The 24,008-nt window shown below is 45.1% G+C and overlaps 1 protein-coding gene across 2 annotated transcripts in view; it reads left to right on the forward strand.

The window, feature by feature from the left end:
• LOC144823880 (uncharacterized) overlaps nucleotides 1–24,008 on the forward strand; it is a 145,133-nt gene that overhangs the window by 44,659 nt on the left and 76,466 nt on the right. For both annotated transcript variants that reach the window (XM_078682771.1, XM_078682779.1), the window contains exon 2: nucleotides 2,514–2,631. In XM_078682771.1, coding sequence (XP_078538897.1) covers nucleotides 2,514–2,631 — 118 coding nt within the window. The remainder of the gene's footprint in view (nucleotides 1–2,513; nucleotides 2,632–24,008) is intronic.

The raw sequence follows: 24,008 nt of genomic DNA on the forward strand, positions 1-24,008 counted from the left end.
TCCCCCTGTTCCCCTCGCTGTCCCCATGCTCTCTCTGCCTGGTCTTTCCTTCTGTACCCCTCGCTGCCCCGTGTCTCTGCCCGGTTTTCCCTTCTGTTCCCTTCGCTGCCCCCGTGCCTCTCTGCCCGTTCTGCCTTTTGTTCTTAGCTGCCCCTATATTTTTGTATTCTGTATTTTGCCTCTGTGCCTTTCGTTTTTTGTGCCCGTCTGCCCTCTGTGCCACATGTTTTCCTCTTTTTTTGTGCCCTTCTGCCCTCTGTTCCACTCGTTTTCCCCCAAGTTTTTTGTGCCCTTCTGCTCTCTGTTCCACTCGTTTTTTGTGCCCTTCTTTCCTCTGTTCCACTCGTTTTTCCTTCGTTTTTTGTGCCCTTCTGCCCTCTGTTCCACTCGTTTTTTTGTGCCTTTCTGCCCTCTGTTCCACTCGTTTTTTTGTGCCTTTCTGCCCTCTGTTCCACTCGTTTTTTGTGCCTTTCTGCCCTCTGTTCCACTCGTTTTTTGTGCCTTTCTGCCCTCTGTTCCACTCGTTTTTGGTGCCTTTCTGCCCTCTGTTCCACTCGTTTTTGCTTCGTTTTTTGTGCCCTTCTGTCCCACTCATTTCCCCTTGCTTATTGTGCCTTTCTGCCCTCTGTTCCACTCGTTTTTTGTGCCCTTCTGCCCTCTGTTCCACTCGTTTTGTGTGACTTTCTGCCCTCTGCTCCACTCGTTTTTGCTTCGTTTTTTGTGCCCTTCTGCCCTCTGTTCCACTCGTTTTTCCTTCCTAACCGGCGCTCTCTGACGCCTTGTCAGCCATCCCTCCCACAGGATCCCAATTCCACCATTGAGCTTACTTGCGGTGGAAGGCACATCTTCTGCTGCTCCGCGCTGGCACCCGACGATGACGCCACAAGAGTCAGACTCTCACGAGAGGAGTCTGCAGCTCCAGGAGAGGAGCGTCATCCTCTTCGCCCGCCCCCACCCCAGCTTAGCTCCAATCCGAGCGGCTGGTTTGGGTGAGGGCGGGCAAATGGAGCCGGAAAGGCTGAAGGGCTACACGAGCTACTCCCGGGGTCTCCGCGAGCTACCAGTAGCTCTCGATCGACCGGTTGGAGACCCCGGATCTAGAACATATGGAATCTTTTGTGAATAACTACCTCAGGCTTTGTCACTATGCATTCTCTTAAGGAAGTTGAGTAATTGTTTCTCTTTGACTGATGTAGAACTGCAAAATGACCAACAATGTTAATATTCAGTTGTTCCCTATTTTTAGTAATTCATATATGCATAATAAAATGCAATATTTTTGTATACTTGTCCAGCATAATCACTTTGAAGAATCCTTACTACTTTGTGTCACAGGACAGCTCTTAGTCTAGTGTAACATCCTCAAGTCTTAGAAGAGTTTAGATTAGTGTTAAAGTCATCATTCACAGTTGGTCTGCATCAACAACACAACTGTTATGAAAATATTTCTGTGTTCCAGTATGCATCAGTACAAATCTTTAGAAAGCAACGAGTCTTGGCAATTGAAATCTGAGATCTGTAGATCAAGGACCTGGCTGCAGAAACATTGTAACGTTGTTGCCTGACAAAAACGCAAGAAGGGTGTTTAATTGAAGATAAGGATATTTCTCTCTACCTAGGAATGGTAGACAGCACTCATACGTAACTTGATGCAAAGTATAGAAAATTTTGTAATTGTAGAATGCTGATCTATTTTGTCACAGCTTAGCTCCAGCTTATGTCTCCCATCCCATGCAGGTCTAGGCTATTAAAGAAAAAAAGTTTGGGGAACTTTCTGCAGTTTAGCACCCTAATCGACGAGGATCTAGGTATCTAAATGAACATTTTTTAACTAGCTGAAGTGTACGTCATGGTTTAATGCTGTGCATATAGGTCACAGTGCAAGTCATAAATGGTAATTGTAGCTGGACATTTATATGGTTCAGGGAGCTTTTATTATGCTAAACAATAAGTGGGGTGATCTTATGGATCATAACATTGTTCTGGTTCAATGTCACCCTAAGCATTGTCGTTACAGAGTTCCTGTTTGTGGCCCCGGCATGGTGCTACTTTGCGTACTTTCATGCTAAGGTGTCTGTTAAGCAGTCAGCATCTTTTTCATGATGATGGAGCTTGAGTGGCTATTTTTTCAGAACAACCTTTACCCTCTATTCATTATTAACCACTTCGCCACGGCAGACATTTCGCCGCAGTGCGGGCGGAGTTAACCCGTGCGCTGCTCGTATGGCCCCCGGCCGTCCGACGCACACGCCCACCATGACGTGGGACGGCCGGGGCCGACCGGTGCATGGAAAGGGTTAAGGTTTTATTTCTCAACCTAAACTGTGTACTCCAATGACAGTTGAGGTCAAGAGACTCTAATTGTGCAACACTTATAGACCAGGCAGAGCATAGTAGGTTATCATACTAGGATTTGGTTGATGACATATAGCTGATTTTTTTTAAAGCAGGAAAGGAAAATCTTTAATGAGATTAACAAAACTAAAATATCATTTTCTCTCTCGTTCTTATAGGGGCCACTTTCATGCCATGATTATGCCATCAAAGAGGAGCTTGAATGTATTGAGATGTCTTCACTGCAGTCTGATGACAGCACACCTGTGGAACCTAACCATGCTTTACTATCATCGGGTGAGTATTTGTTAATTTGTTGCCTACTGTCGTTTGAATTGGGGATGCATTCACAATATAGAAACTCTGATTCTGCAGTCTCTGCGAAACATTCATTGGATCCTAGTGACTTTTATTGTTTCCTTGTAACACGCTATATTTTCCAATTATCACCATGGTACCAACTAGAAAAAATGTTTACAGAACAACCACCTTATCTTCAGAAAACTACTCAAGATTTGGCTCTTTCTCACATAAGCACTATACGCAAACAGAAAATTACAGCATATCCGTCTGTATACAAGCATTTTGTTCACTGTAGATATGTACCTATCTTTGTGTATTACTTTGTATAAACATGTAAAATAATTATGTTGTTGAGAAAAATAAATAAATAAATACATAAAAATCATCTTTGGTCTACATGTACATACGTACATTGTGCATCTATGTACCTTGCATTTACTTGGATATGTGTGTCTGTTACTGCTCTCCTGAAAAAGCATACCCAATGCACTACCCTATTTCTCATCCTGTGCCTCTATCAATATCTTTAATCTACATATACTTACCTCCTTTATGTATCTATATACTTTCAATGTAATTATGGATCTATATATTTATCACTTTCTTCTAATTTAGCATTTCCAATGCACTACCCTTTTTCTCAGCCTATACTTCGCTCAATATATCTTCTAGCCCAACCTTCTGACTCATCTCAAACTTCTTCTACTGCTCCTTCCAATGCACTACCCTATCTCTCATCCTATACATCTATCAATATATCCTCTACATCCACTCTCTCATTTATCCCAAACCCCATTTGACTACTGTGATTGCCAAAATAACCCTTTCTAGACTCTCTACTCTACCCCTCATTGCATCATCTGACACCTCTTTTACTATACTGATCCCCTAAAACAAACCTTTCTAAACTCTTCCCTCTGAGTCCTCCCCTCCAAAACTCCTTTTTACTCATCCAAAAGCCCCCTCCTACTGCTTAGCCCTTAAAAAAAAAAAGAAAAGAAAAATTCTTCACTCTTTTATTCCTCCACTATCCTTTTCAATCCGAATTAACAGACTAACATGTTCATTTCTTAAATTCCATATTAAACTGTACTAATATACTACCCAAATAACTGAATAACATATCCACTACTCAAATTACTTCATATTTTTGACTATACTAATTTTCAACAGTAATCCTTTATGGGTTCCGGAGTGGCGTGCTACTCGCCAGAAAAGCGCTTCAACACCTATCAGGGATAACAAGTGCTATATGAATGCAAATCTTTCTCCCCCTTTTATCCCTCCGCTATCCTTCTCACTCCAAGTAACTGACTAATATCCACCACTGAAATTACTTCATATTTCACCATATTAATTCACCACTGCTCAAAATACGTTCTATAGCAGCAATAAATATTTATCCAGTCAAATACTTACTTTCTTGATAAAAGGAGGAGTATTTAGACATGAACATCACATTAAATATGTTATACACAAACAATACAGACCGCTCCCCAAGGTCAGGCCTCTAGTGTTCAATAGGCAATTCCCAAAGTCCCACTTCCTTCTCACTACTGGTAGTAGTTATTAACCATTCAGTATAGGAGACATTCAGTTTTGGCTCCACTAGTAGTCAGAGTCTCAAGAGTCTCCCTCTGACTCTGAAAGTCAAGTGTTCCAGCACCCAAAGTGCTATGTAGTAGACCAAGTTCCCCCGGAGTCTTCCGGCCCTGTGATCAGTCTTACCCACTCCTGGATGGGTGGCACAACTAGAGTCTCAGGAGGGAGCGGCTGCTGTTGGTGAGTATCTCTCACAGCTCTGCAGGGACAGCGCATGGGCATCCATGGCTCTTTCTCCAGGGAGACTGAAGTTTCTCTGCTTCTAATCATTTGGGGATTGGGCCCTCATGGGTTACCACAGCTGCCTCTCCTCATGACAATGGCTTGAACCAGACTATAGTCCTTCTCAGGGTCACTGACATTACTCCGCACACAGCTAAAGCCCAATGGGCAATATAGTAATCTTCTCGGTAGACCTAACTGGCCAAGGGGATCACCTAATCTTATCTGCACATGGACTGAGGCCCGTTCAGCACAGCAGTGATGCTGACCAAGGCAAACTTTATGGCAGCACCCTCTGACATACAGGGTCACCGACTTAAACATGAACGTGGGTGTCAACCTGATTGGTGCAGCATCCGTCTCCCCCCATCCTTGCTCCCCCAGCACCCTCCTCTTCTTCACAATGCACACTGGTTTTTGGCAAGCAGACAGGCACTGGTGTTCCAGCAACAAATATCTTGAATATCCCTGGGTGATGACCTCTCACCCAGCTGGGAGACTGGCAGACCTTAGCCTCCAGCCCTGGGCAAAGACTGAAGTCTTGCTGAACTTCTCCTCCTCGCACCGCCTGAATGGATAATTGACACCTGACCACTTTGGGGGCACTCAATCTCACCTTCTTATAGTCCATTTTGAAACCCCAAATGTGATTTAGTATCTGAGTCATTGAAGTTTGTGTTGGGGGCCTGTTTCTTTTTGAAAAGTGTCCTCTACTTTGTCCTGCCCTTCCCACAGAAAGCAGTCTGCTACATCAGGAGCAGATCCAAATCTGATAGCCCCTCAGCACAGGCCATAAAGAAAAGTACAAAGAAAGCCTCACCAGATACAAGAAATTACTCTTAGATACCAAGATAAAGGAGGCCAATTCATCTTCCAGAGAACTGTTTAGGACCATCTCGAATTTGACGATCCCCACCAAACCCACTTCACACAGTAGCCCTGCGCTGTGTGAATCGCTAGCTTCCTTTTTTCGGAATAAGGTGGAAGTGATCTTCTCCTCCTTTTCCAAGGCGCAGGGGGAGGTGGGGGATGCAGCAGTCCTCCGTGAGTCAAGAGTGAGGTCCGCAACAGATAGACTAGAGGATTTTAGTCCGCTACAGACCTCTGAGATCATAAGCCTTTTGTGGGCGTCTCGGTCTGGTACTAAAAAAATTTCCCGAGGTCGTTGCCACCACTCTTACCCCCCTGTTTAACACCATCATAAATGTAGGCGAATATCCCAGGAGGTGGGAAACCGCCTAAATACTCACTTTAATAAAAATACCCAATCTGGATAAAAACGATCCTAACAACTACAGACCCATATCCCGACTCTCACTGCCGGCCAAGATGCTGGAGAGGGCCATTAATGGGCAACTCAGCTCCTTCTTTCAGAGCACCAAAGCACTCGACCCCACGCAGTTTGTTTTTTGTGCGGGACATTAGAAGGAGCTGGCCCTTTTCAAGGCCACGAAGTAGGTGAGAGCTGCAGTTGATATGGGAGGGGTGGCTGTCATGATTCTACTGGATTTGTCGGCAGCCATCGATACGGTCCATCACGGTGTGCTGATGGACCGTCTGTCGAAGGTGGGGGTGGAAGGCAGGGCCTGGAGCCTCTTGAAATCTTTCTCGGCCGACAGAATCCAAACTGTCGACCAGGGGCGGGATAAATCTAAACCATTTGCCCTCCCTTGTGGGGTGCCGCAGGGGTCCTCCCTAAGCCCCACGCTTTTTAATATTTATGTTAGCCCACTGGTGGCCTTGATAGGATCCTTCGGTTTGCAACTTGCATCTTACGCAGATGACACACAAATTGTGTTGTCCATACAGCGAGGGACCCAAAGGGATATGACCTTGAGATGTCATGAAAGATCTCTCTGGCTGGATGGCCTCCAATTGCCTGAAATTGAATGCAGGCAAGACCGAGGTCATTATATTTGGGAACAACCCCAACATCTGGACACCTGACATGTGGCCTGAAGTTATGGGAAAGTTACCAACGACCTCAGGGAAAGCTAAAAATCATGGTTCAGAAACTGGATTTCGGGTACCAGGTTAGCAGAGTTGTATCCACCTGCTTCTATATCCTTAGGGTATTGAGAAAAGTCAATTTTTTTTCTTCCAGCCGATGTCTTCAGGACAGCAGTCTCAGTCCACATTTTGTGGCGCTTAGACTACTGCAACAGTTTGTTCCTGAATTTTGAAAAAAATCTGTACAGACTAAACTTGTACAAAATGCAGCGGCGAGACTGCTAATAGGCATACAAAGGTTTGCCTCTGCACAAGAGGGACTCCGGCAACTGCAATGGCTGCCAGTAACAAGACGAGCACAATTTAAAGCTCTATGCACGGTCTTCAAAGCACTGAGGGGCAGTGGCCTAGAGTTTTTGAGCAGGTGGTTTGAATGCTATGTTCCGGGTAGAGTGTTGCGATCCTCTGAAAGCAGATTAGTAGCTGTGCCCCGTATAAAAAAGTCTAGTTGGGAGGCAACAGCTTTTCCTACTGTGCGGCGCAAGCCTGGGATGGCCTGCCGACGCATCTCGGGAATGCCTCGGAGCTCCTTTCATTTAGACGGGAGCTGAAGACATGGTTATTCAGGGAATAGGCCCCCGTTTGTCTACAGTGAATCAGAGTGTAGCGCCAGGACACCCTTGGGTATAAGTGCGCTTTATAAGCGCCTAATAATAATAATAATAATAATGGGAGTGACTAGAGTTTCACACTTGGATGTCAGCCACAGTGATATATGTACATCAAAAGGTTGCCCCGGGGCCCCCACCCTATTCTTTACAATTCTCTTATTAGCCCCATTTCCTTCCTAAGATGTGCACAAGCTCCTTCTCAGTGACCTCTCCCTGATTCAAAGAGCATCCTTTGAAGTGTATTGAAGAGCCTGGCTCTTCTTCATTCGGGGTGTGTCCCACCCAGCTCATAGGAATGCATCAATCCATAAATGTGTCCTCTGGGGGTTCCCCTGCCTCTCCACACTTCTCCTGGCAGCCCTAGGTCTCCCAAAATAGAACCCAGAGTCTTCCATGTGTTGTAGCATTCACAGGCACTCATATTCCCAGCACATGCATACAACATGCATGTGTTGCGCTCCGCTACATATTAACTTGCTATATAGGCCAATGAAGAGTTAAGCACACAGCATTGGAAATTTATGAGTCAGCCTGAATAGCTCACTCCAGTGAAACCGGTAAAAAGCCCTGTAAACGTCTACTGATCACTACACAGTATGCTGCCACCACAACACTTGTGCTAACAAACTCCTGGAAATGACAGTAGCCATACACCACTATGAGGGTAGTGCTTGGGTGTCCCTCCGAGTCTGTAAGGCCGCAATCAGGGAGACAGGTCTGTGCCGTGGCGCACACACATGATCCATATGACAAAAATAAGCAGCAGGGATCTAGACCATGTTGCAATTGTTGCACTCTAGGCAGGGGTACACGTCTGTCACCATGTGAGGGACTTTTTTATCCCAAAAACAGCAATATGAAGGCTCAGGTCTCGCCTGGCATTAGCAGCGTGCATGCTCTGCCCTCGCTATTCTTGTAATACGATTTCAGAAGCTTGCTTTCTGCTCCGCCCGTGTTTTCCATTGGTGCGCATCACTTTGTGTCACCAATTATGCAAAACTGGGTGTTATGATTGTCCAGGAGGCTTTTTAGTCCATCCTGGTTACCACCCAGTCCACTTTTGGCCCCGCCCACCGTGATTGGATCTTTTACTTGCGGCGGGAGACATTGTCTCTTAATTAGCCGCTAAGCACTTTTTTTCGCTCCACCCGCACATGTCTCCTGGGGATCAGCTGTGATTACGTGGCACGGATGGTGTATGGTTACACTTCCTGTGTAACCAGTTCGTCCTCATTTGTCGAGATGTTTCAGCAGGGTGGAGCAGAGACCGTGCTGCCAGCAGCTCACTTCAGTGACATGAAAGTGACTCGCACTCGCGAGCCGAGCAGGGAGGTCGTGGTTGCTGGAACCAGTCCAAGGAGGCACGAAGTGCCAGAAGTGCATGGGGCACGCGCTGCTTTTATTTTACTTCACTTTCCAGACTTATTTGGATGGGTTTAAAGGAATGGACGCGGATGCCGTCTGGACTCGTTCAAAGAGGTAAGCGGGAGATGGCAGCGTTGTGGGAAGTAGGAGGGGGATCGCACTGTTATGGCTGTGACAGGCAGGCGTGCAGCGAACAAAAAGCACTGCAGTAGAAGTGCAGAGCACTCACAGCCTATGGGCACTTCACCCATTCCCATTGTGCGGAGTCTGGAGCCTCTTACTAACATAGCACCCTGAAGCTTCTCTTCTAGGCGTGTTTTCGATTGGTGTTATTAGCCTGGGAGCTCACTTCAGTGATGTGAAAGTGACTTCAGGTGAGCTGGGCGCACTCGTGAGCTCACACTTTCATCCGGTACACATCCCGGGCAAGGTCAGGGGGAGGGCCAAGCAGGGAGGCCGCGGCTACACCTAGGTGTCTGCTGAACCAGTGCGAGGAGGCACGAAGCACCGGAAGTGCACTGGGCACGCACTGCTTTTATTTCACTTCACTTACTTCACTTTCCAGACTTATTTGGATGGGTTTAAAGGATTAAGAGCGGGCGCCGTCAGGACTTGTGTAAAAAAGTAAGCGGGAGATGACCGCGTTGTGGGAGGTAGGAGGGAGATCACACTGTCATGGCTCTGACAGGCAGGCATAGAGTGAGCAGTTTTAAAGCGCTGCAGTAGAAGTGCAGAGCACTCACAGCCGATGGGCACTTCACCCATTCCTATTGTGTGGTGTCTGGAGTCACTTACTAACATCGCGCCGTGAAGCTCATCTTCTAGGCGTGTTTTCTAGTGGTGTTATTAGCCTAGAAGGCACTGATCAGGCTGATTTGCTTAGGCCCTCTAAATCATTTGGCGCACGCCCGTTCTGTAACATGTGAAGGAAACAGCAGTAGTGTGAAGAATTTCTGGGCCCCTGAATTAATGTTAAGTGCATTACAACATATTTACATTCAGGGTAGGATTGCTGCTGAGACCATAGGCACTTGTAGGCAGTGTGACTTGCTCAGTAGGCCACCTGGAATAAGTTGGATTGTGGATTGAAAAAAACAAGGACCCCCTGAACAATAGTGTAGAACTAACTCCTAGGGCAGGGATAGCAATGTGTGAATAAAAATTCCTAGGCAGTTAAGGTATTGAAAAACAAGTGACTTAAAATGACAGCAAAAGAAGGGATGAGAAAAAACATATAAAAACAGCCATAATTTTAATAAACATAATTAAATGACATATAGAATACTGGACAACAGAGACTATATGATAACAATACAGTAATTTAAAAATCATACAAATTATACACAAGGTTAATCATAAAACAGGAACACACTGAAACAAAGTTATATAATTATAGTTGGTGTCCTGGAACAGTGGCGAAATGAACTCGACGCGCGTTTCGGCGTGGAAAAAACGCCTTCTTCAGGAGCCACACATTCAAGTTGTTAGAAGACGATCACACGATTTGTGTCAATATGCGCAGATTCAGCAATTTGATATTAGCAACAACACGCAATTGTGAAAGATTTGAGTCTGAAATAGGAGCATTCACAAAGAGGTCGGATCAGGTCCCTCCTTTACTGAAGATAGTGAAATAAAACGTGATTCATCTTAAAATTCCCTAAAGTCCCGAAGTGATATCTTCGTCTTCAATGTATATAACGTATTCAAAGATACAGTAGCGCTTGGATATATTTATAAAAACAGTGGCGCTTGTACCACCCTCAATGCGAACCTTCAAAATTAGCAGTAGTGTTTCTTCAGTAGAAACCGGGGTATATACCGCGGTTAGTATTTTGATGTACAACGATAGGCAATGTGTAGGCCTTCTATAAACAGTCAGGCTTCTATCACGTGTGACGGCAGGATATTGCTAGGAGACACGGCAGAGAACAGATGCCTCTGTTCGATGGTCGGAGAATAATTGGATTATTCTCCGACCATCGAACAAAATACTAACCGCGGTATATACCCCGGTATTTTACAAGCGAGTGGACTGGCACGTTTTTTGTACCAGTCCAAAGTTTATGGGATATGACTTCGGTTGATTGTGCTGCAAATCATGTAGCTGACTGTGTAAGACTGAGTTAGAGAGCCCCGACTTGAGACCATCACTTCTCTATCCTCCTGCCCCAGTGTTACGCCAGAAGGCACTTCTCCCAAAACGCTAAGCTTGTGGTCAGTGATTGCCGGTTACATTTGTTAAATCACAGGCCGTTCACTATATCATGTGGTGCAAAATCCTGTTAGCTGCACCCTTGATGGGTCTATCAGAGGGGAGTAATGTTTACGCTTTACAGTGAGTAGTGGGTTGTAAGGTCCCTCAACAGTAACGAGTAACATCCCGAAAAGAAGAAATGGGTCCTCCTGAGAGTGCACATACCTAACCGGCCTCCGGGGGGCAGCAGTGCTCTGGTGTAGGAGAAGTTGCATGCAGATTGAAACCAGAAAGGGCTCGTATGCTGCTTGCATGGATCTCTGTGTGGCTGTCTGGGATCAGTTTGGCTCCCAAAAGCATGTTTTTAGGTCTCCCCTGGCGTTAGCAGCGCGCATGCGCTGCTTTCGTCATGCTAGGGCTTCTTGTAATCAATACGATTTCAGAAGCTCGCTTTCTGCTCCACCCATGTTTTCCATTGCTGCGCGTCATTTTGCATCACCAATTATGCATAACCAGGTGTTTTGATTGTCCACGAGGCTTTTTAGTCCCTCCCAGTTCCCACCTTGTCCACTTTTTTTCCTGCTCACCGGGATTGGATCTTTTACTTGCAGCGGGAGACAGTGTCTCTTAATTAGCTCCTGAGCACTTTTTTTTGCATCACCCTCACTTATCTCCCGGGGATCAACTGTGATAATGTGGAGCTCGCAGCCTCACGTAGTTCAGGCTTTTCCCCAAACGCACATCTCTCTATGTGTAATTTGTTCAGCTTTACCACGCACACTTAATAAAAAGAGCCTGTGTAAACAGAAACTTGCGGGGATCATCTGTGATTACATGGAGCTTGCAGTCTCGCGTACTTCAAAGTAATGCTGCACGCGTGGCTTTGTAGAAAACACCTCAAGCAACAGCCACTAAACTTAAGTGATGTGGTTTCAATCGGGTTTCTAAATTCACCTAAAGACAGCTTCAGGCGAGAGTAATGTTTTCATCTGCAGTGTATGTAGTAGCATTTGGTCGTTTTTTAAAATAACACAAGCAGGGGAAAAAGCTGCTTCTACAGAGGTAGGCGACGTTCTAAGTGCTTGGTGACACATAACATGAGCAAATGACACGGTAATCTTACACCTGGCCCCAGATAAGGCTAGTGTGAGTTTCGGCCTGCAGAAGCCAGAGGCGCCTGTCCTTGGCAAACAGTGTTGTCTTTCCAGCAGCTCACTTCCTGGCCAACAAGCCAGCTGAGAGCATGCCAAAATGTACTGTGAGAGAGCATGGATTATTTATCTACATAAGACAGACTCAAACAAATTGCTTTGATGTAGACTGACCTGAGAAGTTATTCATCGACATGATCATTCTCCCAGCCAACATGAAACAAGCATTAAAAATGCAATAGGTCTCGCTTTTCATTAAGTTAAAGCCATTTGCTTCGTTATACAATTCCATTAGCAAAGCAAATGGCATTAACTTAATCAAAGGCGAGACCTATTGCATTTTCAATGCTTGTTTTCATTGCAGGCTTCTTCACTTTGCAATCCCTTCAGACTGATCTTAAGTTCTCAACCATGCTTTTAAACGTTTGGAAAAGCTGCATTTCTGCCTTTTTGCCTAGGCAGTAGTTAGATGAGCAGCAAGTGGTTCCATTGCTGTGATGTGCACTGTATCATTGCTATCATTGTGTACGTCCACTTCAGACAATGGGAATGTGATTTTGATGAAAGTACCTGTACATACAAGAACCTTTACTCTTCAATAAGTTTTCATTATCAGCCTGCACAAGACATTTAGCTTTGGGGTTTTTCTCAGTACCTCATCTTGTATCCTTTACCTCCAAACGTGCCTCCCGATCCTCAGCTTGTGCTCTAAGTTTTCATTTGTGTGTGCAGTTGTAGTGCCAAAGGCATATCTGATACATCCCCTATTAATATGTGCATCAGTTGGCACCACATTTCGTTCAGGTGCATGCACAAGATTGACAATTACCCTTTTTGACTTGCTTTAAAAAAATAAATACTATCCAAATTAAAAAATAAATAAACACAATATTCAAATCACTAACTGTGGTTGAGATCTATTCTAGTAGGTGCTGGGTTCTTTGCACACCCTTTACCAAGTATCTAAGCAAAGTACACTTTCCAGTGAAGGTGACTTCCTTCTGACCACTTGATAAATGTTTTACAGTATCGCCTTCTAGAAAAGATGTTGGTTTAATCTGGCCTCTTATTTACCTTGAAGGGCACATCTCTGAGCATGCATTGGCAAAGCGAATTGCTCTCACCTTTGGGACCTATTGATTTTGCCAGTGCTTTTACCATGTGGCACAGCATCTGTGATGCTATGCAGCATGGTTAAAGAATACGTTGTTTTGTTGGTGTGCGTACTTCAAATGCTGGACCTAGAAAATTGTGCTGCCACTTTTTCTTTTTACTTTCTGATCCGAGTTAAAAAGGTAGCCAAATGGAAAAACACGTGTAAAAGCCTTTTTTTTATGTGGGTGTGGGAAATTGCCAGAGGCATGGGCAAGGGGCGGAAGCAACATAGGGCATTTTTTTAAAAACAGATGGGGGAAGCCATACTGGGGCACGGTGTGGGCCAGCAGCAACACAGGGGCATCAATGAGTAGAAGCAAGACTGGGATGCTTGTGAGGGGATCAGATGACGAAAGAGGGCAACATGGAGCTGGCTGGAAGGCAATGTGGTCGGAGTGGGGGAGAAGAACATAGGCGATCAAGAGGAATACTGAGGACAGCATACAAGGTGAGAGAAGCACACGAGGGAGACAAAGGGAACACACATGTATGCTCGTAGAGTGTTTTAAGCAAAAAGGAAAAAGCAGCACCTGGAAAAGCAAGCAGTGTAAGGCCTTTGATATACAACCATGCTCCATGGGTAGAACAAACGCAAGGAGAGCACATACAGCTAATGAATAAGAAGTCAGCAAATGAGATTTGCAATGAAATCAAACAGTGATCAGCATTGAGGTGGCTCTAAGCCCACAGTAAGATCACAATATTTCCTGCAACAGACACTGCATGCCCTGTTTTAGGCACCCAGTCACTGTTTTAGACCTAAAAAGTGGTGAACCCACTCTGGAATGCAAGACCGACTTCTGATCTAGTCCATATGCCACCATGTTGCATCCAATCAGACTCTTGGAAGGCATGTTATCTGTTTGTTTCATGAGTTCCTTCTACTGGAAAGTGCTGTTGCGTAGATGCAATCTTTTCTTTCAGAAACTACATAAGACTTTTTTAGATTTGCAGATCCTCTTCTAAATGCTGAATGCAGCATCCTTTATACATGCATACTCTCATCTCTCACAGTCATTCAATTGGAATATGGTTTCCAGGTCCAGGGAAGTCATATCAGTAGAGGTGCTGCCTGTTTTTCTGCTCTAATCTTCTGAGCACTACAGGCCAGATCATTTTTCTAGCCAAACCTGGACATCGACATCTGTAGTGTAAAAGGGTACGATGATCTTGATCTTGGGAATATTTGCGCAGAGAGGAGGGTGGCTGACTATTGTAGCCTGGGCTGCAATGGAAGCCTTCTCTGCTATAGTTCCAGTGCCTTCATTTTAACTTCTGAAGACTGCTTTTCCTTCTCTAGATGTTTTTTGTTCATCTTCTGGTGTTTCTTTCTCTTCTTTCCGAGTCTGTTACTGCTCCTTAACTAGGCATCTGGCCTGTAGTTCTTGGTGAGTTTGCCTTGTCTTTGCAGGTAATATCTCTCAGACTTCTCACATGGTAAAGCCTTTTTTTCTAGCAGGACACATTCCAATTTGATAGCTTCAGCTTATCTTTAATTTTGATGGGGTTGGATGGGGAAACCAGGAGAGGTAAGCACCGCCTGTAAAGGGAAACTGAGTTTTTAACCACCAATGCTAGTACTGGGGTCACAAATTTTATCCGCGTTGGGCTCAAGGATCATGATAGTAGCCCCAGCTATTCATTGTTTTTTCTAGGGGGTTAATTCTTCTCACTATAAACGCCAATTTATCCTCTCACCTCAGATTCAACCAAAATCATTTGTTTCAATTCCATACCAGGATTTGACAGTACAAGTGGTAAACTGAACTTTTGCTTACAGTTTACGGAGTCGGCTTTGAGCCCCCTTTCAAGCATTGACTTTCTTCAGTGTCCTGGCTCAGCCCAATGGAATATTCATCTCTCATCTATCACTATTGGGACTTTTCATTTTCCACCTCCCGAGTGCTTGCATTGAAATTCATGAAGGACTACTTTACAACTATAGGCTTCTCTGACCCGTATTGCCCCATTTTGTGTGTCCTGCTCTGTTCTGCTTCTTTCTTGTGTTCCCTCTTGCGCTTTCCTTCTTCTCCTATGTACTCCTAGGTTCCTCTTCCACCACCCTCTCATATCTCTTTGCTGGCCCTCCCTCCCCTGTGGTGTTGCTGGGACAGGGTGTTTTTTTTGCTTCATAGAAACAAAAGGCAACTAAAATTACGGCTACATTGTCTTCAATACTGTCCGCTTTTTGTTTCTATGCCAAAAAAGGTTGGGTGACAAGGGAGTCTTCATTCTAGTCTTTACTTTCTCTCTTAATAAATGTGATCTATGAAGAAGGCTCACTTGTCACCTGATCTTATTTGAAATAGAAACAAAAACGGAACGGTATTGAAGACAAGGTAGCCTTCAATGCGGCCTGCTTTTCATTTCTTAGTTTGGTTTAAATGTGCCTCATGGTAGTAACACTTTAATCCTAAACCTATTGGCTTTGTCAGTGCTTGTTGGTGTAACTCAGCTGTCAATCCTCAGTTCATAAATGCTGCCCCTGAGGCTGCTTTCCTATCAACGCAAGGCTTTCTTATTGGGTGCCTGAACAGTCCAACGTTACTGGGCATTAACGGTTAGGATTATAACTGGACTGTGATTGTCATTTGACACGTGCCCCAGAGCTATCATACTGTTGCCCCCAAACTGAAATATTGGGTACTGCTTTATAGCTCTTAGGTTAGAGGGATTAAACAGCCAGCGCTTCCTCCTGCAAATAGTGTCAATTTACCTGCAAATCGTGTCAATTTAGAAACTCCAATCACTATAACACTTGAGATAACACATAAGTTGGCTATCCAGGGAGTTCTTTACTTCGCAACAGAAAAGGAATTTTATACGTAAAATATTTTACACTTTCAATACATATCTACAAAGTGCCTGGCACCTTTAGGACCAGATTTATAATCACACAATCGTTTCTAGCGCCAATAACTGTGTTTTTACCTATGGGTTCCCTCTAACCAGTGTTATCCTATGGGAACTGTTCCTTTTGACTCTACTTCTTGGAACCAGTGGGGTGCTCTGTTCAGTTAGTGTTGAAAAGGCACAGAACAGAATGTTACAACATAACTCTAATTGTACTTTAACTGTCATGCGTTGAATCGAAGTTTGTCAGGTCGGAGAATCAGAGCCTGTGGGGTCAGAGAGTGCTGTACATACCTTTTATTTCACCACCCATTTCCACAGTGTGCTGGACTCCTTGGAGGCCATAATTGAAAGTCCATGGTCGCTTTGATGCCTCTTTTACTTCCCCCAGCTTCCTCAGGTTAACTGCAGCAGGCACGGAGAGTCTTCAATAGAGTGTAGGAGAGGGAGCGAGGAGGGAGGTAGAGCGAAAATAACCAGAGAGGGAGAAAACAGACAGAGAATACATGGAAAGAGAGAGTCTGCGCAAGGAGATAAGGGGAGTGGGGCTAATTTGAGCAATTTTGCCAGACCTGCTTTTGGTGTCTGTCTGGCTCTGCCCTGAGCAGTTCCACTTCTGGCTCTTCCACATTCTCCTTGTGGTGGGCATGCAGCTTTTACAAGTCTCTTTTAAGACTGGTTAAAGCTGGCTTAAATGTGAAATTGCTGGAGACAAGAAGGGGAGGGCGGTGAAGGGGTTGTGTGTGTGTGTTTTTCTTCTTGTGTTAAAAGAAATCTACATGCTCCTGGGACTAAAAGTTACAGATAATCTACCTGTTCGGTCAAGCTTTCACTTTATTCTATATACAGCCCAAATCTATAAGTGTTCATAAATTTGCCACCTTTTTACAATTTTCAACACTCCAAAATGCTTTGGTGTTTAACGTATCAGCACTCCTTAACTTTTGTTACCATTTTCAGTCTCCCCTGCATCAGCGCATATGCTCTCACTTGCAAGAGATATTATGTTCAACAAACAAGGGATTTCGAGTTCGCCCATTGCCTACCTCTGGTAAGCTTCATTGTATTGTCACTCATTTGCAGCCCTAGTTAGGAGGCGTGTGCCGGCTTCACTTCCTCTTGTTTCGGCTGGTGTTAGGACCAAGTACTGATTGCTTCATCTGGATTATAGACCTTCTGCTGCTGGTGCTGTGATTTAGGTACTATTATTGTGGGAGAGGTGTGGCGCCGCGGCCAGGGCGACTGACGCTGGAATCTGGGGATCAGGGTTCGATCCCCGGCTCCGGCGGCAGGTTAGCCCAGCACCATGTGACTCTGGGCAATAGCTCGCTTAATCTTCCCGACGGCCCCCAGCGCCTAGAGACCCTAACGGGTGATTGTGCTCTTTACAAATGTGGATTATTATTATTATTATTATTATTATTATTATTATTATTATGTCGAAGCCTATCAGATAGCACAGCTGTCTGGTTGTGAAAGATCTTTTGGGGGATCGGAAAGCTGACCTAGAAACGCATTCTGCTCATTGCTTACCATTGACTTGGCTTTGTCATTCACATTTGCTTGTATTGTATTAGCCTTTGATTGTGTTAGCCCCTGCAGCTTTTGTTTGTCCCTCCTATGGGGCGTAGCCTTTTTCCAACATCTTCCATTGGCAGCTTCTATTCTTTAGTTCTCCATGAACGCTTTTATTTTTTTATTAAGTTAAGCACTCCATGAGAGTCCATGTCATTCCAGCTGTCTCCTGTGAATGCTTCCACCCCCTTTGCTCGTTGTGTTACTCTCTCGCCCGTATGGTTCCGTACCCCTACTCCTTCTTCCTCAACCGTGTGCCCCTCTGTGCCCTGCTGTTTCTCCAGTTCTTCCCCCACCCGCACTTTCACAAAAGAAAAGGACGGCCGCTTCACATGCTTTGTTTTTCTCATTTGGCGATTGATGCCTGTCACACAAATTATTCTTTATTCAGGTCTCTTAAAACGTGTAAAATAGGAAATATATTACTGGATCTTCTGCGGAAAATGTTCTTCTGTCATGTGTTACCCCGTGTGAGCTTCCCTCAATACAGAGACACATTATTGATAGTTTTGTTTACAGAAATGTCTCTTATCAGTCAGCAGCCTGGCCATCCCTGAATTCCTCCTTCGAATCTTAGGCAGCAGCTGTAATCGCATTGCCAATGGAATTTGTTTTCGCTGGCAGCCTTGAGGAGGATTACCTTGATTGCAGCAAAAAGTTGTTTCTTTCTCTTTTCTGCAGCACCCCAGCACTTAAAATAACTGGTATTCAGAACATAAAAAAGAAAGTATTACACACATGACTGAGCTCTAAGCACAGTCCCCACACCCGTGTAACATGCTGAACAACACAGACATGGACCCAAGCCAATCGCTTGCCGCGTAGGATCTATAGTTTTTAGGTTTCACCTGCACAGCGCTTGCGAAATCTATTGTTTTTAATATAACTTAAAAGGGGTTTACATCCTGCCTCCTCTCTTTCCTGGCTTTTCATTGGTTCCTCTGCTTGCCACTTACTTTTCCTCCATTAATATTCGCTGTAGGATATTTTCCTTCATTTACCAATGCTTGCTTCACTTGTCAGTTTCCCGTGCCCGAAATACTGTTAACATCCGCTTGGGTGGAACTATTTTTTCATGAAGATTTTAACACAACTTGTCACCCGGAGAGATTATGTGATTTGCCTATAATCACAGAATTTTGCGCCGCTGAGGTTCGAAACTGGATCCACAGCTCTCAAACCAGCAGCTGTAGTACCTGTGCCACATTCTCTGCACTCCAATGATACTTGTTGATTCTGATCTGTTTCCGGATATCTTTAAACACATGGATCGAGCAGTCACTGAAAGAACAAGCATTTGCAAGGCAATAGGTATCGCATTTGCAAGAGTTTAAGTTATTGGCGTTGTAAGTGATAATGCCTTTTATTTAGGTTTTAAAAACCAACACATAAATAAAAAGGCATTGTCATTTACAATGCCAAGAGCTCAAACTGTTTCACATGCGAGACCTATTGCATTGCAAATGCGTGTTTACTATGACCCCCGTCCCCTCTCCATTTCCAGACCTTCTCCTCTCACCCATCTCTTTCATCATTAACTCACTGCTCCTCCTTTCACCTCCTAACCCCTTCCGGTCTTTCCCTCCACCATTTCTCTCCCTTTCCAGTCGCCCTCCGTCTCTTCTTCTATCACTGTCCCTTCTTTTCTGTATTCAATATTTTTTTTTTTCATCCGTACAATTATTCATTGTCAGATTTGTGTAGGTGATTAATGCAGTCAACAACCTTTTCCTTGAGAAAATCATTTTGTTCTCGAAATTTGTTAGCCTAAAAGCCCTGCCTGAAGCTGACAATGCGATGCTGGATGGTTTTGATTGTGATATTGCTAATATGTAAATTTGGATGAGCACTTTTGACGATGTGAAAGCACTTTTACTGGGCATCACTTCATAAGGCTCACTGCAAAAGCGAACATGCTACACTTCTTTACGCTGTCAAAAATGTTACAGCGTTCATAGCTGGTGTGGGAATCCAAAACATACTTCACTTCTCCGACCTCCCCATGTACTCTTTCTGTAGCTCTGAGTACTCTTCACGGACTCTATTTAGAAATGTCCTGGCCGCTGGGAATACATTAAACACCCTGCCCGAGCAGTGTGCAAATTGACCTAGGTTTACATTTCACAGAAGACACTACGACTCCCATGCAATAAATCGTTCTAATGCCTGGGCCATGTAGTCAAGTACAGGAAATACCCGAGTCAAAATATTGATCTGGACACGGGATGTGCAACTCACAGTGCCACCAATGGCCACATAAGAAGTTGTGTTACCCTGGTGAAAGAACACAATTCCGTTCCTGAATTCAGATGCGTCCTACCTCGCTCGCTCAACCAGTAGTAATGCTGGCAGTTCAGGATGGAAAAGAGAGCATGTAGTAAAAGAGGACAAAAGGGAGACATGGTGGGGGGAGTGGAGGGGGTGAGAGAGCATGCACGACCGGAGCGAGAACAAGCTGTCGCCATTACGCCAATGAAAGCTGTTTGTTTTTATATGCATCGCGCTTTCACTTTAAGTGAAAGCACGATGCAAAAATAAACACTTGCTAATATGTAGTGTGACGAGACAGAGCTGTGGAACCACGTTTCACCTCATGCCTTTGGTCAAACCGTGCAGTGATATTACTACTAAAACACTCAGACTAGTACAGGAAATGCCAGAGTCAAATTACTGATCTGGATACGGGAAGTGCAACTCACAGTGTCACAAATGGCCACATTAGAAGTCTCGTTACCCTGGTGAAAGGAAGCAACTCCGTTCCTGAATTCGGACGTGTCATACCTCTCTCGCTCAACCAGTAGCAATGCTGGTAGTTCAACGTGTCTCTCCGCGTTCCCTTATTCTGCGTACATGTCCACAATGTCTGCCCCTAAAACAAGAAAGTGAAAAGCGATCGAGATAGAGGATAGGACGGAAAAGAGAGGGCAAGAAAGAGAGTGTGTAGTAAGAGAGGACAAAAGGTAGACACGGTGGGGGAAGTGGAGGGGGTTGAGAGAGTGTGCGCGAACGGAGGGAGAACAAGCTGTGGCCATTACACCAACAAAAGCTGATTGTTCATATTTGCATTGCGCTTTCACTTGTAGTGAAAGCGCGATTCAAAAACAAATACACGCTAATATGTAGTGAGACTAGACAGAGCTGTGGAACCATGTTTCAACTCATGCAGCTGTGTTTCTGCAGATCTCCATCTGCTTGTGGAGAGAGACCGAGGGAAGGGGAAACAAAAATTGCTTACCCATTAATTATAGGCTACAGTATCATGCCAGGGTGGGCGGGGCCAAAAGTGGACAGGGTGGTCACAAGGAGGGACTAACAAGCCTCCTTTACAATAGAAAGCCAGTATTTAGACTAAGCTATGACGCAAGCCAATGGAAAGAATGGGCGTATTGATTCCAAAAAGCCCTCGCATAGCGAGGAGTGAATGCGCGCTCCAGCGCTAGCTCAGCGACACCTAAAAAGGTAAAAGAATTAGTGCTGTCTTGTGTATTGCGAGTGTAATTTGCATTAGCAGTGCATGTGACTTGGGCGCTGCCGATTCTGCCATGTACGCCTTCTGAAATGACATGTTCGCCTGTATTAGTGGAGTCTTTGTTTCTGTTGCATTAATGCCTGCTTTTACATGTTTCTGCCGTCATTCATCGCTGTGAGAAGGTATGCATGTTTTAAGGTATTTTATTCATTATTATTACTGCATTTTGTCCGTATTCGGATGCATCTTTTTATTAACTCTGGCGGGCTGGAGGGTCAGTCTTAATAGGTTCTGCAAGCAAAGTCGATGCAGTCAAGTCTTATTACCTCGTTGGTCTTTTTTTCCATGTAGGATATATCCTAGCCAGGTCTTTTAACGTTACATTCAACTAGTAATCGCTACTCTTAGTAACGTCTGCCACCATGTGGCTGGATTGGGGAATGCAACTATTCGCTTCTATATGATGTTCCACTTACAAAGCGCACTTACACTGTACGCCCCGTCACTGATAACAGGCGTTAATTATTACCCAACCCAGCGGTTCTTGGGGATGGAATGAACTCATGGGATAATCAGTGCATCCATACTCTTTATTCTCCCTGCACCTCTGTTTCCCCATTTCCTTATGTGCCGACCAGTGTGCAATGTTTCGGTTTTCCTTTAGGGTTTTTTTGTGGAAAGCATTTTTTTCTGTGCATCATTGTATCACCTACTGAGGCACTGCCTGCTGTTAGTTGAACAGTTTCCATTTAACTGGTCCTTTCGGGTCGCAGCCTACCTGGTTTGCTTTCAGAAAGTTGACCTAGGAATGCATTCTGCCCGTTGCTTGCCATTGGTTTTGTGGTTTGCAACCCAAACTTTCTGTCTTTCTACTTGCTGGCTTTAGTTGCTTTAGGCTGTCCAGGTTCAGTTAATCTCCCCTGTTGCCTAAATCGTGTTTACTGTATTCTTTCACTAACTCGCTTTCTGTAAACAGGCCTTTAAATCTTGTTCTTGTCACATTTGCTGTGCATTCAAAAACAGGTCGAATATCAGGCTCTCTCTTCCAGGGAGCTTGATGTTAATTTTTCTTTCTCTCTCTTCAAAGTGAGGGAATTTATGTGACAATCCTGCTGAGTACCCATGTAAGATGAGAGGGAATGTTTTTTTATAGCACAGTACAAAACAATGAACTGTGCTGATGTTTTAGAATATATCAGAATTTGTACAAATGAAGCACCTTTCTTTGTAAAAGTGTGTTGGAAGCAAAATAATACGATTAAAACACTAGATGATGACATTAACAAACAGTATAGTTTGTGTGCAGTAAACCCAAATTTCGGTGCAAATGTGAAGCTCATTTAAATGTGTTTCTTTAATGGCAGTGTCCTACCACACCATGCATATTCCCCTCTCCACTCAATCTAACCCAGTAAATTCTACCCCACTCCATCCCATTCCACTGAACTCCATTCAAATCACCCCACTTTCTCCCATCTTCCCCACTCCAGTCTACTTCAATCCACCCCACTCCAATGTACCTCAGTCCAACACGCTCCACTCCATTCTACCTGAATCCTCTCCAAACTACCCCACTCCCATTACTCCTCTCTAATATAATCTACCTAAATACACTCCAATGTACCCCCATCATTCCATGTTACCCTACTCCAAACTCCACTGGAATATATCCAACTCCCCTCCACTCTACCCCCCCCCCCATAATGTACCCCACTCCAATCTCCTCATCTCCAATCAAATCTAACCCACTTCACCCAATCCACTCCACCCCACTCTACCCTACCCCAATCGACTCCACCCCAATCTACCCCTCTTCAATTTATCCCACTCCTTTACAATTTGCCATACTCTATCCCACACAATCTACTCCATCCTAATTTACCCCACTACGCTCCAGTCGACCCCACTCTTCCCCAATCAATCACCCCCCACTCTTCCCCAATCAATCGCCCTCCACTACTCTATCCAAATCCACTCCACCCCACTCCACTGCAATCTAGCCCACTCCGATCTACCCTACTGAAATCTACCTCAATCTACCACACTCCATCCCATCTACTCAATCTACCCCGCTCCACTTCACTGTAATCTACCACATGCTACTCAAATCTACCCCGCTCCAGTCTAATCTGAATTCACTCTGTCCCAATCCAACTCAAACTACCAAACTCCAATATACCCTATCCAGTCCCCCCACCCAAACTACCCCACTCGTATATCTCACTCCAGTCTGCCCCACTGCACTCCAGTCTGCCCCACTTTAATCCAGTCTACCCCACTTTACTCCAGTCTACACCACTTTAATCCAGTCTACCCCACTTTACTCCAGTCTACTCCACCATAATCCACTCTAATCTACCCCAGTCCATTTAGATCTACCCCACTCTACTCAAATCTACTCCACTCACTCTACTCAAATCTACCACACTCTATTCAAATCTAACCCACTCTATTCAAACCTGCCCGCTCAAATCCACCCCACTCAAATCTGTCCCACTCCTCTCCGATCTACCCCACTCCGATCTACCCCACCCCACTCCGATCTACCCCACTCCGATCTACCCCACTCCGATCTACCCCACTCCGATCTACCCCACTCCGATCTACCCCACTCCGATCTACCCCACTCTAATCTACCCTGCTCCACTCCACCCTGCTCCAGGCTACTCCGATCTACCCCTCTCCACTCCGATCTCCCCCACTCCACCCCACTCCTGTCCGATCTACCCCATTCCGATCTACACCACTCTAATCTACCCTGCTCCACGCCACCCTGCTCCACTCCGATCTACCCCATTCCACTCCGTTCTACCCCATTCCACTCCGTTCTACCCCATTCCACTCCGTTCTACCCCATTCCACTCCGTTCTACCCCATTCCACTCCGATCTACCCCATTCCACTCCGATCTACCCCATTCCACTCCGATCTACCCCATTCCACTCCGATCTACCCCACTCCACTCCGATCTACCCCACTCCACTCCGATCTACCCCACTCCACTCCACCCCACTCCAATCTACCGCACTCCACTCCGATCTACCCCACTCCACTCCGATCTACCCCACTCCACTCCACCCCACTCCGATCTACCGCACTCCACTCCGATCTACCGCACTCCACTCCGATCTACCGCACTCCACTCCGATCTACCCCGCTCCA

The sequence above is a fragment of the Lissotriton helveticus genome, chromosome 1_1, assembly GCF_964261635.1.
Source record: "Lissotriton helveticus chromosome 1_1, aLisHel1.1, whole genome shotgun sequence".
NCBI classification, from domain to species: Eukaryota; Metazoa; Chordata; class Amphibia; order Caudata; family Salamandridae; genus Lissotriton; species Lissotriton helveticus.